Source organism: Pholis gunnellus (genome assembly GCF_910591455.1).
Source record: "Pholis gunnellus genome assembly, chromosome: 9".
NCBI lineage: Eukaryota > Metazoa > Chordata > Actinopteri > Perciformes > Pholidae > Pholis > Pholis gunnellus.
Genome location: NC_136535.1, coordinates 19,483,615 through 19,500,578, shown reverse-complemented (window position 1 = coordinate 19,500,578; position 16,964 = coordinate 19,483,615). Strand labels below are relative to the sequence as shown.

The window sequence follows — 16,964 nt, the reverse complement described above, 5'->3', positions numbered from 1 at the left end:
TGTTAATGTGCGAATACACAGTTTGCTTTACTTATAATAAAGTGCTTCTTACCAGGATGAGGATGTATTTCTGTCCCTTCTCATGAAGGTAGTCGGCGAACTGAGGCAGCTCGCTGAACTTGACTTTGTCATATGTGAAATCTTTCTTATCCTCCATGTAGTCAATGTCAGTGTACTGAATGTCCTGCATGGGTAGAAGAAACACTTCATGTACATGCAATATATATTAATACGCAATTCATAACAACTTAAATCCCAAAAACTTTTCTTGTCTCGCTTTGAAATATTCTTTTGGAATACTGCATGTTTTATGAATACCTTGATGAGTTTACTTCAAATAGGTTAGATGACATTAGATATTCAAAGCTTAATTGGAAATGCTAAAATACTGGCATGGCTTCCATGTATTAAAATAATATTTGCATCTTGCATTAATGTAATGAATTAAAAATGACTCTTAATGCTTCTTAAATGTACCCGCTCATGCTTCTACTTCTATGCATAACTTGAACACATACACTCAAAATTCAGCATCTTCAAAATGACTTGGACAGGTCCTCCTAACACTGTATTCCCATCTCAGCATGGATGGTAAATACAAAACCATTTTCTACTGTGAAAAACAAAACAAAACAAAAGTAACACATTTTAACTGCGATCTTGTTTGACCTTCCTTTTTATGTTTTTTTTTGTAGACCTTACGTGAGTGCTAACAACTTGGCTAATGTGCTGCTAAACCTTGGGAGGACAATGAGAATGCACATTATTTCAGTTTTTTCTTCTCAGGGTGTGACTCAATGCTTGCTCTGTCTGTCTGTTGTCTGCCAAAATCTACTTCATATCGATAGAGCAGATGGTTTGGAAGGTTCTGCCAGATCCTTCCTCTAATGGTAATCAGCTCCAGACATATTAGGGAGAATGTGATAATGCCCTCTGTGGTCTATCTAATGGTTATCAAATATGTCCCTGAGTACAGCAGGAGAGGAAGCAGCTGCATGCTAATGTCTTTGGATATGAAAGAGAGATTGAAGATTGAGATGGGTTAGAAATTTGTTGGCATTTTATCCTTAAATAAGAGATCAAACTGTGTCCTTGATTTTGTGTCTTTGCTGAGTTGTGATACAGTTGAAGTGTTTTATGGGGACATATAAAGATTTGGATTAGGAGTTAACCTTAATAATTAAGGAAAATAAATGGCATCAAACATCAGTGCTCTGTGTGGAAGGGACTTTTTAGAGTTACCATTCGCAAGCTCAGACGAAGATAAGCACTAAGACTCGTTCCCAAGAAAATGTCAACCGGAGCTGGTATTTATCAAATGTCTCCGAAGGGAAGAGGTGTGGGAGTAGTTTTAACATTCAGATCAGGATGAATGAGATAATGAAAGGAACTCGGTCGATTGATCTTTGATCAGCGCTAACATTTCAGTGACGCTCGAAAAATAGTCGTCCAGGGATTGAACCTATAGAGCCCAGAAGACTCTCCATTATTTGACAGAAAGCTGGATTACCCCCGTCTAAGCTAAAGGCCATCCCTATCACTCCGACTGTCTGTTGAACTCCTGCTTCAACCTTCATATCACGTCTTCACATGTATTGTAGTGGTTGAGGCTCTTGCCTCTGGAACCACACAGTAGTGCATGAGTGGTTCAAATTTAACAAGGGGTGTTTAAGGTGAAGTACCCCCCCCCCCCCACACACTATCCCAAAAAGCAAATAAATCCCCACTGCACGTACTATGCATTGTCACAGCATGACTTCAGACAGTTAAGAAAAGGAGAATCCAGCCTCCTTTTTTAAATGTCTCAACATTTTGACATCTGAGGTCAAATTCAAAGAGCTACTAACATTTTATCCCCGATTTTCATTCTTTGCCTTGCAAAGAATATGACATGTTTCCATTTCCCAGACTAGTTTGATTGATAATTATTGCATGCTTCTCAGGTTGGATTTTGTCACGTAGATTTCTCGGTAACCGATTGCTCGTTCCTCTTTGTCATCAACATCAGAACCATATGAATTGAACGAAGAGCTTGCAGCCCCACCTTACACCTAGTGTGATAGAACTGTATTGTGATGATTAACACTGTGCAAACACAATGTGACGAGAATGTTTCTGCTGGAGCTTTACAGCATACAGCTGAGATATTGAGGGTGAAAGTGCCAAACACGTGTAAATCTATCATGGATTACATCATGGATAGTTAAATCTCTTTTAAATTAGTAAAGAACAGTTATTTCACATTTCTATCACAAGAATATGAACACAAAACCACAGACTGCAGTGGCAGAAATAGCCTTGATAGCCATTTCAGATTGACACGCACATTGTCTGCCATACTGCCTATAGACAGCCTAAATACATGAACTGAAAGAAAATCAAGCAGACAGCATCTTACATATGGGAGGGCCACGGCACGATTCCTCTCCACTGTATTCTTGACCTCACTCAGGCTGCCATAGTCCCACCGAGAAAGCTGGAAACCCAGGGACCAGTAGGGAGGAATGACAGGCCTGCCAATGAGCTGGACAACAACATTTGGACATATTATTGCAATTAATGTTCCTAGGCAACTCACAAACAACTTTTGCACAACAGGAAAAACATGCCTGTGTATTCCTATATACAGTATTATATATATATATATATATATATATACCTTTTTAAAGCAAAATAAATAATCATTGGTTCCTCACCACAAGAAACTCCTGGACCACTTGTTCTGGCGTATCTCCAAAGAGAATGTAGAAGTCAAGTACTCCTCCAATCGTCCTGTAAGTCACAGCAGGAGCGGGCTGCAAAGTCACCTCTGAAGAAAAGACGTGGAAATGTTGCAAACTAAATCCTAATACCTTCTTAACTATAAATCATAACCCTGAGCTATTGTGAAGTGGCTATACCTCTGTTTTGAGATTCTGTTTTATCGTTTTGCAGACGTGAGGTTCACACATGAACAGACGCACATAATATCAGTCATGACAATCCATGAGAGGCAAAAAAGTGTTTGTGTATCAGGAGGCTATAGACATGAGCAAGAGAAACATGGCAGCGGGCATTCCCATCGCTTTCAGTCATCTCCTTATATAATACAGAGCCATGCAATATCCTCTTTGATTTGTCAGCAACATTTTGACTAAGGCAACAGGATATCCATTTTTGTTGGTAGGAAGAGGCATAACTGATGGTTCACGCCCTTGAACCATTTTCAAATGGCTCTCGTTTCCCAATGATTTGCCTGATTGTGTATGTTCATGACACTATATGTTCTTTTTGTGTATATGTTTTGGTGTCTGTTAACTTCCCTGATGACAGTATCATTGCATGGTTTCACCAGCATGTATTCATGTGTTTCTATGTCCCAGCGTCTGTGTGTGTGTGTGTGTGTGTGTGTGTGTTTATGTCTTCACCCATAGCATTGCTGTTCATGAGAAACACCCCGAATGATTTTCCACTCTCGTCTTCCAGACAGAGGAAGAAGGGATAGTGTCCATAGAGGTTATGAGTTCCCTGCGGGGAAGGCAGAGGGAAAGGTGGATGAGGGGCTATAGGGAAGCGGTGTCCGGTGCAGGGGGGATGTGGGAGACTTATTGAAACTGAGGGGGCGACTTCACTGCCTCATCAGCTTACAAGGCATTTAAAAACATACACATGTCGGGAGCACATGTTAACATGACACTTAAATACATGTGCACTCTGTGTAAGCCTTTGAGCACACAATCTGTTTACTGCAGCAACCAATAAAAAAAAAAAAAGAAAAAACATAGGGGTAAACATACTGTATACATGCAAATACACTGTATTTATCATCTCAAATGTAGGTACATATGCATGCACAAGTGTGTTTTAAATCATGCATAACGTCAAGTTCAGTGGCATTAAAAATGATTTGCTGAATTAATATCTTATCTTATGCTCACCCCATTAGGGAAAGCATCTCTGGTGAAGATGGGCCAGGTTTTCCAGTTTGTGTTGTGGCGATACTGTTGATGAACATGCTCCCCCAGGCCATAAATATTATGGGATGGAAGCTTAGCAGACATCTGTAGGTACTGGTCTGCAAACACCAGTGGAGCCATTGTAGTGTCAAACCTGAACAAAAAAAAAGAGAGTAAAACATATTACAAACAAAAGAACTGGTCTGGAATGTGAAAAATAGAGAGGGAGCAGGTGAAAGAAAACATGAGAGATAAAGACGTAAGAAAGAAAGTGAGAGTGAGATGCAGTGATAAGAGGGAGTGGGAGTGGGAACCAGACAAGGACGTGTTGAGGAGTTGAAAAAATAGAAAAGGGATGGGAAAGAAAGACCATCCCATCAGGCTCTAATAAGCCCTCTGGGTAGCATTTCTCTAGCCTTCAAAACAAGACACACTGGTGGTTGAAATACTGAGCTTGCTCTAGCTGTATACAGCTGCCAAAAATCAAGATATAGATACAAAATACATTAGTAAAGGTTGTAAATACAGTCAATATACATTTTTATGAAAAGTCATGACAACACAAACACTCAAATGGAACCTTTTCTTTTAATTCACAAGTACCTTTTTATTATGAGAAGAGAAAGCCCTCACACAAGCCAGAAAGGTCAAAGTGTAGAATGATTAGAAGTATCATTACCCTGTGTGCACACACTCACTATCTACTTATTGTATTGGAACTATGGCTATCTGAGGAAATGAGACCTTAATAAACATTTAAGGATGACTCGGTGCAATTGTTATGTTATGAAAAGTGATTTATGAACCTTGTTATCACTCTACTTTATGGTCTTCTTAGTGGTCATGCGGTGCTCAGGAATTGATTATCAAAGACGGAACAAAACAACCATTGTATCCAAGTGAAAGCTGCAGTCAGGCAAATTATTGTACCAAATGATTTTCCTACAATTCCAACAAGGTCAAAAAATGTAGGAATACAAGTAAACTATTCAATTTATAGCATGTTGTAATCGGCTAAACGATGAAGCCATTTGAAACGTACTCGCCCTCCTTCCTTAAATGCTGGAATTCTAGCTAAATGCTAGTGAACACTTTTACAAAGGTCCTGTGAGATAATTGAATTTGCTGGTATGGGTGTTAATATTGTTTTTTGTATTTTTGCGCCTGGCAGATACTATTGCCTGACCTCTAAAGTAAGGTGAGTTCCTAGGCGGTGCCCTATGGGACAACTGCAATACAGGGAATAGAATTTCACCTTTTCGAATGAATGAATTATAATCTTCACAGAAAGAGAGGCTCTTAAAAACCCAAAGTCTGACCTATCACCCAAATACACTACAAAACACATACTCATAATGGTGATTAACATTTGGCCCTGTAGCGACAGGGAAAGCAAAACAAAGTTAGAGCAATTTGGTTACTAAATAGCTGCAATCTCCCTGCCTCTGGCTGAAGGTCATGTGCGGTGTTGAGAAAGACAATGCTGGTTAATACACCGATACGTGAGGCAAGCCAACGTTTGTCATGTGATATATTTGACAAAGAATATAAAGTCTCGAAATTAAAGATAAATGTTTGCCTTGCAAGGTATTTGTCATGTGCCATGAATGGCAATCAGCTCTGATTCACAAATACAGAACACAGTGATGTACAAAACAGCCTTTAGTGTATAAGGTCATCGCGGTGGTATTTAACCCTGAGCACCACGTAGTGGTAATGCAAACAGGGTTGTTGTACCCACAAAAGCCCTATTTTTCACAAAGTGCCATATTCTATACAGCATCAATGGTAATAATGGTTCAATGCATTTTAATAGAAAATGTGTGTGTGGGGGGGGGGGGGGGCACACTCTGAGGGGTAATGGATCACCTAATGTCACCCAGGGCTAACGAAGTGGCCTGGTTCTACATGAACATCATTATTTACTGCTGTGGGAAACTAACATGTGGCATGGTGTTCCATCATATGTAGAAAACAATGCATGACAATGACATTTTGTGGTGCACCAAGAGGATTTCTGACATAAGTGTCTTAATTGAATGAGATACAAAGAATCAATGTTAATGTATTGCCAATTCTCAAATTTAACTGGTGAGTGTAAAAAAAAAAAAAGAAAGCTAGTCTTCTAATAAAATACAATTTTAGACACTATGGCACAGTGTCCAAAAATTGTACTCTTATCCCCAGAAATATATCGACACAGTCAACTGTGAGCATGGCTTGCAGTATCCTCAGATAAAACTTACCATAACAATCTCCTGCTATCATACATGTTTCACACATCAGCCCAATCTCCAGCTGCAGCCATACAGTAGTACTGTATATATCCTACATATACATGTAGTGTATTTTAACAGTATCCTTCATTGTCCACATGGAAAACAATGTGATATTGTAATTCTTATGAACAACCATGTCCCTGCCCAACAGAAATACACAATGAACATACACACAGACACACACGTTTACTGAGCACTCACAGGACTTTTTTGTTCTCCTTCCTGCGTACAGTAAGACCAAAGGGTTTGTGTGTCATCTCCAGTGTGTTGCTGATGGGGCTGGAGGGGTCACTGGTGAGGCTGCTGATGTGCTCATGGGGGACTTCAAACCTCTGCCTGTGGGCATCATAGATCTGAGGAGAGAGAGAGAGAGAGAGAGAGGGAGAGAAGAGAGAAACAACCAAACAGGCAGTGTGAGGGTGGCCTCATATTTCACGGTCATGTTCATACTTTGTTGTGTACATCACTATTTTTGTCCTCTTTTGTTCTGCACAGCATTTGTGTTTAACATGATTAGCTTTGATAAGAACTACTTTTAAAATGAATTTGACTAGACTAGATTTATCTCACAATTCCCTCTGTTGCTGTCTAATTGTGTGTGTGTGTGTGTGTGTGTGTGATAATTTAGTGTCAATTTGTGTGCAAGTAAAAAGGTGTTTAAGGTGTTTAACAGAGGTGGTGTCTGTCAGTGTGTACCTTAAATCGGAGTCGATTGTTTGACTGCATTTCTGCGTGAAATGACAGCTCTTGTATATCGGCCCCAAATAAGGAAGGAGAAGCCATTCTCTTCAGTTGGGCTTTCATCTCTGCAAAATGAAACAAATGGGGAAAGGAGGGGGAAGGTTATAGTACAGTTAAAAATATCCATTCTAGGAAATCTATCACATTCAACTACCTAATCCCCAAAATAGATGACACAAAAATAGTACTCTTATTTTGGAACTATGGTTGTAATTGCAGTCTTTATTTCCATCAAAGCACAAAGAAGTCAGGAAAGTTAGCAAGAGAGTGAATACTATAATTTGCCAAAATGTCAAACTAAATTTAAATCGCTGAGAAGGAGGAGAAGACTGATACCACTCCCATGTCTGTACAGTAAATATGAAGCAAACGCCAGCAGCTGATTAGCTTAGCTTAGCATACAGACCGGAAATGGAACAACGGCAAGCCTGGCTCTGACCGAAAGTAACAAAATCCATCACCTTTATAAAGCTCACTCATTATTGTGTGTATATCTTGTTTATTTAACCCATACAAACACCTAAGTATAAGAACTAGATACATTGTGATGCGAGTTACCTGGCAACATCATGGTTACGACAAGACTCCCAAAATGTCAAACTCTTCCTCTAATACTCTAATATTCTGTATAAATATTCAAGAGGTCTTAAATGTAAGTGGTCTTCATTTTTACAAAATGCCCCATTGGCATCCAAGCTCTTGAGACCAATTGTTGATGTGCACCAACCACATTAGTTATTGGGGCAACATAAGTGCATTAAAATTAAAAAAAACATTTAATTATATAATGACTTACCATTCCCTACAATGACAAGTGAACTGCAGCAATGACAATACACTGCAATAGTGTTCAGTTCTAGCACTCATAAAACATCATCAGGTGAGCTTACAAAAGAATCTATTCAAACACTGATTATATTGGTAAATGTATAACCTGGGAATACATCAAAGGGTGCAATATGCTTTCATAGTCCACAGTTGTCCCGGAGGTAAACGTGGGTAGTTTGCATAGTAGCCTCTAGGGATACCATGGCAGTATGTAACAATATGTATAGACCTTTTAAACTTATATAAGGAGTGTATTTTTTTCTGTAATGATTAAAATCCCTGTTGAGTAACATTAAAACTATCTCAGGCAGAGCAAGATAAATATGTTTTGATAACATTCCTCTCAGTCTACATAAGTGTTTTTTTTATTTAACTACCTTCTGTTCAAAATATATATATTGTGAAAATATGTATATTTTTCTTTTCATAAAATGTTCTTATGCTATTCAAATGTCACCAAAAATATTGATAGAATATGTCCAATGTTTCTTCCTGCTTTTACACAATAACTGAGTTCACATATGTCAGGGAAATCAAGCAGAAAATGGAAAAACATGCATGCTGCAAAGTCAAACATGTTTTCCGATATGACATCCATGTCATATTTCACAGAAAAGCTTGCCTGAGGCAAAGTCGATGAAAAATGAAAAACGATGTGAGGAAGAAAGACAGCCAAATTGAAGGAATGCAGAGCATTTAGAATTTAAAAATAAGTTAAATCGAAAGCCAAGACCGCATGAGTGGAAGAGCGGGATAGAGAAAGGAGAGATGGGGATTTACCATAAGGATTCGGTTGCTCCACTGATTCCACTGTGTATCCATGGTTGGTTGAGAAGAAACACCAGGGAACATTTCTCTCGTCCAGTGGGCTCCAGCAACATCCACGCTGCTGACATTGCAGCTGTTCGAGCAGGGTGGTTAATGATGTTATCATTGTTGTCATCCACATTGTCATTATTGTCAATGCTGTTACTTGAAACAATGTTGCATTATCATCATCATTGCCGTTGTTCTTGTCATCATTATAACCAGGGAAACAGAAATCATCATGAACTACACCATTTTAATTATGACAATGGTCCGAGTACGAATTGAGTTGTAAGGAAACCAGTAATTACCGCATCTTCAACTCCGTTGGTTAAAGGTGTTTAAAAAAACCTTCTCCATATACTTTGCATTCTTGGAAATGGTAGTGGCTCATACCTTTGAGGCTCCAGCATCAGGGAAACAGTCTACTCGTTCAGCCAAAGGAATGTTGGGACACTGAGGAACGAATACTTCAGTAGTTTCTGCCAAAAGATGAAATGTTTACTTGAAACAAAACTTCAAAGTGACAACTAAGCCGCTTACTAATTTAAGATTTATAATCATTTGAGCAATGAGCTGATGATGGCACTCACCAATAGACCTTTTTCACAGCAAACATTTTGACATGTCATAGCAGGAAAAGCACAGGTGAAATTGCTTACATTAGCGATGGCTCGGTTCCATTAATTGTCTCAGTAAGCTATTCCTGTCAGCCAGCATGCACAATACCAGGACGTCCCGAGTAGAATGCAGCCATCATTAATGTTATTAAATACACCTGTTATTTTCTTACTATGACAAGCCAAACGATCTGCTTCAAACAACTCTATATAAGAAGTGGATATAGCTGTCGTGGTGTCACCAATTGGTTTGTGGACTGCAGTTTTGAAGCCTCGAGTTGGCATTTTGGCCATCTCCATCTTGGATTTTGGCCATCGCTATCTTGTTTTTTTGCAACCAGTGAACAGAAGTGACCATATTTAAACTGTGGAGGAGTGTCGTGGAGGCGCTGTATACGGCTCTGATAGGGATCTGTCAATCACAAGGTAGCCACGCCCTAAAACATACACTGCTTTATCGTCTATATTACTCTAAACGGATCTTAATTCCCAAATTGGACAACATGCTGTACTGAAGAAGACTTGAAACTAGTGATTGAGACCATAAACTCATATTTACAATGTTTATTGAGGTAATAAATCAAGTCAGTTTGTCAAGTTTCTCATTGACTTCCATACAATCAGACTTCTTTTTAGCAACCGTAGGAGTCGCCCCCTGTTGGCAAGTAGAGAGAATGCAAGTTCAAGGCACCTCTCATTGTCCCCACCCGTCTTTGAAAAAGGTCGAAGTGAGGTGATAGTTTTTTGACCCATCCATCCACCTGCACAGGGTAGATGCTGTTCTAACAACATTATAATTTCATTGCTACATAAACATAAACAGGTAGATATAATTGTGAACATTTTGTCCCATTCAAAATAATACAAAGTTAAAGGCACTTCTTTCTTGAACTATGGCTGAAAATAGGTCTTTTAATGACCTTTGGTCTTAGAGCAAAGATAGATTTCTATAAACTCTGGCCTCTCTTGGTTCCACAGAAAACTAATACCTTCGTAACTATTCTTGAAAGTAAGATCAATCCAAGTTACCTGGAAGAAAGGATAAGGTGCTGCTCTTGTCTCACAACCACTCCAAAGCCACACAGTTTCAAGTCAATTTTGCACGTTTAGCTTGCAGTCAGCTTACACACTGGAGCTATTTATTGACCACTGCCAGCTAACTCGGGTGACCACGTAGCAGCAGTCATGTCCTCACATTCACTACTCTGAACACATTCCAAGAGTTTCAAGGGTATATTGGTGGTAGTTAGCCTGCAATACAACTTGATGGCATGATTGCGGACACTTGCGGAGCCTCAGTAGCCTTAACAGTTTTACAAATATAGGGGGACATGGTGAATGCTTTGGGCTAATGTTTTTTTAGTTTTCTTAAATTTGACATATACACCTTTATGTATGTGTAAGCATGTTCACTTACCATCTTTAAGGACCCCAGGTTCTCCGGTGACAAACAGGACAATGAGAGTGATGGCTGCCACAGACATCAATGCAAAAATGACCATTAGGATCACCTCCAAACCTGAGAACCGCCTTCTCCCCATCTAACACAAACGCACACAAACAAAAAGAGTGATTACAAAGGCCAACATCATTAACACCCAATAATGACACCAAGTTTACTAAAGGCAAGGTCTCTAAGGTCTCAAACTTCCCTGCTTAATGAGGCCCATTGGCAGGACACACACACACACATGCACAAAACAAGCAAACTCTAGTAAACACACACATATATTTTCCTTGTATTGACCTTGGACTCTGCGATAGCTTTGTGAAGTTAAAAAAAAACACAATAAAATGAAAAATAAATAAATTAAGACTTTAAAAAAAGAGAAACAGGGAGTCCACACGACTGCCCGACAGGCTGGGCCTAATCTTGCAAAGGCACCCATCATATCACTCAAGTGATTAGTCTTCATTCCAGTGTACTCTTAGAGACAAAAACAAGGTGAATGTGTGTAGGTATGTGTATATTTGGGTGAAAGAGAGGCTCATAGTTCTCGTGTTTAATGTGCTGTGAAGAGCAGGCGAGGGCAAAAACAGAGACAGAGAGTCAAACGTGTGCATGCCCCCCTGCACACCATGCAGAAGCACCGACAATCGCCTGCAAACATGCAATGCAACACCGAGGCGCACAAGTACACACATTCATACAGTACAAACCTTTTAGCCTCTCTCTTCTTCCCTTTAGCTTACACTGCTAAGTGCCTAAAAATAGCTTCCACCCATAACAGCATATCATTTTACTTCTCCCAACTCACAGACATTCTGATAGGCGTAGATGTACACACATGAAAAAAAGCAGGGGCACTTTTTGGCTCCAGTGTTTGGATTCCCATGAGTGCAGGCAGTTTAGAGTATTATCTGATATTGCTTTTGAACTTTTACTTTTAGTTCACTGGTTACTTCGAGACACATTCTTAACAGTTAATGTCAAGAGGAGGTTTGTCACCTGTAATAATGTTCAAGACTGGCATAAAAAAAAAAAAGTGGATCAGTGCCGTGTACATCTGAATAAGAAATCTGTCGACACATCAGTATTCAAAGCCCCCATAGACATCTGTCTATATACATTAAAAGGATTAGAAAGCTGTGTTAAGCAAAGAGCTACACTTAACCAACAAACTTGGTCACCGTCTATCTACAGTAATGCGGATACTACTGCATAATAAAAACATCTGCAATCTACAGAAGGTTGAAAGCAAGTCTGTATCTGCAACAAGAAGGATTTCGAATGCATTAGGTTTTATTTATTCATTACATTAATACGTCAATGTTGTAGTTATTAAAATAGAATCCCGCTGGCATCACAGTTATAATCCCAGTATCATATTTTAAATTGTGGTGTATCAACAAATGCTGGAAGTGCAATATAAAATAAAGATTAGTTTTTGATTTGAACAGCTAGACAGCATGCAGCTGCAGTCTTACCTCGGCGCTCTTCAATGTTCAGGGCAAAGTTCTTTTGAGTTCAAGTGAGATAGCGCCTTATAATCCACAGGCTGTATTGTGGTCATAGGGGCTCACCACTCCTGTACTGCGTTTTATCTGTGTGTGTGTGTGTGTGTGTGTGTGTGTGTGTGTGTGTGTGTGTGTGTGTGTGTGTGTGTGTGTGTGTGTGTGTGTGTGTGTGTGTGTGTGTGTGTGTGTGTGTTTTACATTCTGAGCATGCAGACCCCGGAGCCATAAAATGTCAGATAATCATCTAGTGTGAGAAAACAACTGTAGCCTAAAATCCCCATATCAGCTTGTTACAATCAATCCCGCTATCATGTTTGATTCCACAGAGTTTGTGTTTGTGTGTATGCGTATGTATGTGTGTGTGTGTGTGTGAATGGTTGTAACTCAAAGATTATTGTGTATTTTTGTTTTGTATAAGCCGTGACTCAGCACGGGTAATCTTTACCCCACTGTTGCCACATCACCACACTTCTACACATCTGTGCACACTTAGCAGTATTTAGTTGACAGGTTGCAGTAGAAACGAGCAACTAATTAGAATATTCATACTATATATTATTTATAATGTGATGTATATAATGTCTAATGAATCCACTGTGATCAAAGCTTAACAGTTAGTTTTGTGTTTTTATGCAACAGGATCATAAAACAGATGATACTGGAGTCCCTGTATTATTATATGAGGCAGCCATCTAGCCTGGTTAGTGTAAATGTGTGATCCCATGCAAACCACGTACTGGAACTGTCATGCTTAAACCACCTCAGTGGTCTCATTCGAGCCATATGCTGAAAAGTTTAAAACACATTTGTCTCTGCAAGATGCATACAAACGCTTTAGTCCTCCCATAATGTGACTATGCCTGCGAGCAGTCTTTGGAAATAGCCACTCACCTTTTTAATGCAATTGACAATTTTTCTGTCTCATTAAAACCATAAGAAAAAGCAAAATTACTCCAGCAACCTCTATTCATTCGAACAAACACAAAGTGTGTCAAGCTGCTGTAGCATTTATGTGATCCCTGATCAGCTCCACCACTGAATGATCTGTGTGGATGAGAGAGCAGTGTGAATTAGAGTCCATGAAGACAGTAAAACAGTCTTCTGACCTGTTGTTCTTATTCATTAATGAGTTCATGTAATGGATAGTTGTTATCTTACACTAGCTAAACCGTTAAGTGTAGAGGTTATTCTACTTCTGGCATGTTGGCAGTTACTGAACAGCTTCAGGTGTGTTACAAAGGGCAGACCCTGCTTTGCATGTAGCCAGGGACAATTTACACTGGTTGCAATTAGTTTAGATTAGATTACATTAGATTACAGTCATTTAACAGATGCTTTTATCCAAAGCGACTTACAATAAGTGTATTCAACATAGGTATTAAAAAGAACTACTAGTCACCAGAAGTCATAAGTGCGTCTCCTTTTTTAAACAAGCATCGAAGAGCATGAACCAGAGCAAAAGTACAGTGCAGAAACAAACAAATACAATAAGTGCTACAAACTAATACAAATACAAATAGTGCAACAAGCTAGTATGAATACAATAAGTGCTAAGAGGAAGGCTCAGGGTAGTACTTCTTGAAGAGGTGAGTTTTCAGCCTGCGTCGAAAGATGGGCAGCGACTCCGCTGTCCTGACATCAGTGGGGAGTTCATTCCACCACTGTGGGGCCAGGACAGAGAAAAGCCGTGACCCGGTCGATTGGCCGCAGGGACCTCTGAGCGACGGGGCAACCAATCGCCCCGAGGCAGCAGAGCGAAGTGGTCGGGCGGGGGTGTAGGGCTTGACCACGGCCTGGAGATAGGAAGGAGCTGTTCCTTTCAAGCAAGATCTGTAATCTGGCTGAAAGGATATTTATGGCTAAATGAAAGTGTCTTAAATCTCATTTGGATTTTACTTGGATACAAGACAATTAAAATGCAGAGTGTAAATGGGACCTATAAAATGTCCATCGCAATTTCATAAAGCCCAAAGTGTTTGTCTTTAAATGGCTTTTTTTGTCCGACCAACAGTCCAAAACTCAACGATATTTAGTTTAGAGTTCCATAAAATGAAGAAAGGTAGACAATCCTAACAAATGAGTAGCTGCACCAATTCATTTTTGGCATTTGTCCTCGAAATATGACAAACAAGTCAAACAAATCACAGTGATTCAGTATTAACTCTCTGTTGATCAACTAATAGATTCATTGTTAGAGCCTTAAATGGGATAAAGTGCAAAACTACAGAGCTACAGTGCTTTTAATCACAGAACTAGAGTCACAGTGTGTAACTACTGCTCAATTTTACACCGTCTTTGTCTTGTAACAATGCTCCCCAGTCTTTGGTCTGCAGACAGATGACTGCACCCTCTGCTGTGACACTAAGACAATGCCGCAATCATCATCATGTAGCAGGTCAGCAGCAAAGATGAACAACACTCACCCCCTCTCTGGCATCACACGTGTGGGAGTCGTAGGGAGCCACAGAAAATCAAAGTACACAGTTGGCTCTCTGCCTTGAAGCAAATGGTTCGACTGTTTACTGTTTGCCTTAGCTAACAGAGATTAAATATGACGGGATGCAGTCTCCCTTTGTTTCAACATGAGGCCTTCCTCTGAACATGATGTCACGAGCATGACGTTTACTGGGTCTGGTATTTGAAGTGCCCGATGTTGATTTCCTTTGTCTGGCTTGAAAGGACTGCAAAGCTGTGGTTTAAATTGTTTACAGTTTATATGGCCAGAGATCCATCCATGCCAATACACTCTATAGTGTGGAGATGGCGTTAGTCCATGCAATCCGAATAAACAGAATGAAGAGGTTCAACCAAGTGAGCTATTCACTATCGAGAGGCACAATCATCGCCTCCTTCAACACAGAGCTTGATTGCCATGGACTATACGATTTTTAAAAAGCCAATATGAGCTTTGTTTGTGTGTGAGTGGACCCATTTAGGGGAGATAATAAAAGACGGGGGGGGCAGAAGGCTTTCATTATAGTAACCGTAATTTGGCTCAGATACCGTGTGTGCAACGATGTCTTAAGAACGTCTTGTGTGTATGTCAGAGCATGGAGATGTGGGCGTCCAAGTCAGTCTCTGATCATTCTGCTCACTCCTTTTTCTCTCCGTACACATCCAATTCCACTCTGCCACTGCCAATTGCAGGTGCTCTCCCTCTAGAATGCAGCGCCAGCCGATTTCAATAGAACAAACTGAAATTGGCAATTCACTCTCCAGTATCGATCCAGTCACTTTAAGACTAGGCACTCAACATTGAGAGCTGCCAACCAACCCTTATTATATATGTGTGTTCATTTGTGTGTGTTTTTGTGTGTGGGTATGACTGGGAAACCCTCACCAGTATCCTGGAGAATCAATACCTGGATTGTTTACCTGATATCAGATCTGCATAGAACAGAGTTCGTTAAGCTACTTTTAGACAGCGGCAACCATTAACTGCTAAAATGTCTCTTTACTGGCATCGTTTAGAGTTGGATCACATATGAATCTTTTTGCTATGTTTTATGAAGTTTGCATTGTATTATCTTCATTCCCACTCTCAAGGTCTCAATATAGTAAATATGTTTATACATATTTGTATTTGGCCTTGGCTCTCTGTCTGTGTCTGTGAATGTGTCTGTACACTAAATAATTTCCTCCAGTGATAAACACCAGGTCTATTAATAATTGACCATATGGAGGTATAGCAAATGTATACGCAGGAAAGGACAACCTTTCTAATGTACAGTCTAATGCTTGAGATAGGAGACATTTCCGTGATGTACATTTATTATTTATTTTTTTGTCATGACATATCCACTTTTATCCACTATCCGCTGCATCCTGTTCCCGGATGTAGCGGACATCCACAGAATTATCTTGATAGAACTGAAATGTCTGACAATCTGAACTAGTAAATGATGTCCCGAGACTGCCCTCAGGAACCTATAGGTCACAAAGTGGTTAGATTCTCAATTTACCAAGTGCCTGGACAAACTCAAGATAGGACTTGAGATCAATCATTGCACTGAAAGCGTTACGGCTAACTGTAAAAGGTTTTATGAACCATCTTTCCGTTTTTTACAATCAGCCACATTCCTGAGGACACAATAAACAACTTTTAAGATTTGTTTTCTGTCTGTCTCCCAGGATTTGTGCTGAAATGTTGAGAATAATGTTGTGCATGAATGTATTGTGCATATAGGTACACATACATGTATTTCTAAATAGGTCTGTCTGTCATGATAACATTATCTATCTTGCCGTCAGGCCCAGGAAGACGGGGGGGGGGGGGGGGGGGCAGTTCTGGAGCAGGAACATCTCCACAGACTGAAAGAACATCCAGCAAACTGAGAAGCAAGAACCTGAAGAAGTGCCTTCCTTCACTTGGTTTCTAATATATGTTACAACCATGATTAATAACTTTAAATCCTGCACACCAGCGCTTTCTTCGTGGCTCTGCCGTTTTTTTTTTTTAGATGACAATAGTAATATGTACACTCACATTTGAACTTTCTTATCTGCTGGGGCCTGTAGTTTTAGCTCCTGGTTCAGTGCTCCTCTTATTAATGGGCTTGATCTCCAGCTTCTCCTTTTTATTTTTTTCACATCTTCACAGGGGAGTTTCATCTCAAAGAGTCCTGGACCTCTGAAGTCCATCTGTAGAGTCCGGTGCTCACCAGCCCATTTTGTTTGCCGTATACATAATTTGATTAACCTGTTATATACAGTGCATGGGCAGGTTCCATTGCACCGAGACCTTTTAACAGTGTTGGGCTTTGTTGATTCCAGCTATCAGCAATCTTTTTTTGTCA

At 39.8% G+C, this 16,964-nt stretch overlaps 1 protein-coding gene across 1 annotated transcript in view; it reads right to left on the bottom strand.

The window, feature by feature from the left end:
- si (sucrase-isomaltase) overlaps window positions 1-12,155 on the bottom strand; it is a 67,150-nt gene extending 54,995 nt beyond the window's left edge. Inside the window, exons 1-11 of the mRNA XM_079165742.1 lie at window positions 12,139-12,155; window positions 10,628-10,751; window positions 8,987-9,072; window positions 8,564-8,684; window positions 6,911-7,020; window positions 6,416-6,567; window positions 3,918-4,089; window positions 3,408-3,507; window positions 2,697-2,809; window positions 2,399-2,524; window positions 53-184 (exon numbers count right to left, since the gene is read on the bottom strand). Coding sequence (XP_079021868.1) covers window positions 53-184; window positions 2,399-2,524; window positions 2,697-2,809; window positions 3,408-3,507; window positions 3,918-4,089; window positions 6,416-6,567; window positions 6,911-7,020; window positions 8,564-8,684; window positions 8,987-9,072; window positions 10,628-10,751 — 1,236 coding nt within the window. The 5' untranslated portion in view covers window positions 12,139-12,155. The remainder of the gene's footprint in view (window positions 1-52; window positions 185-2,398; window positions 2,525-2,696; window positions 2,810-3,407; window positions 3,508-3,917; window positions 4,090-6,415; window positions 6,568-6,910; window positions 7,021-8,563; window positions 8,685-8,986; window positions 9,073-10,627; window positions 10,752-12,138) is intronic.
- Between the last annotated feature and the right edge of the window lie 4,809 nt (window positions 12,156-16,964).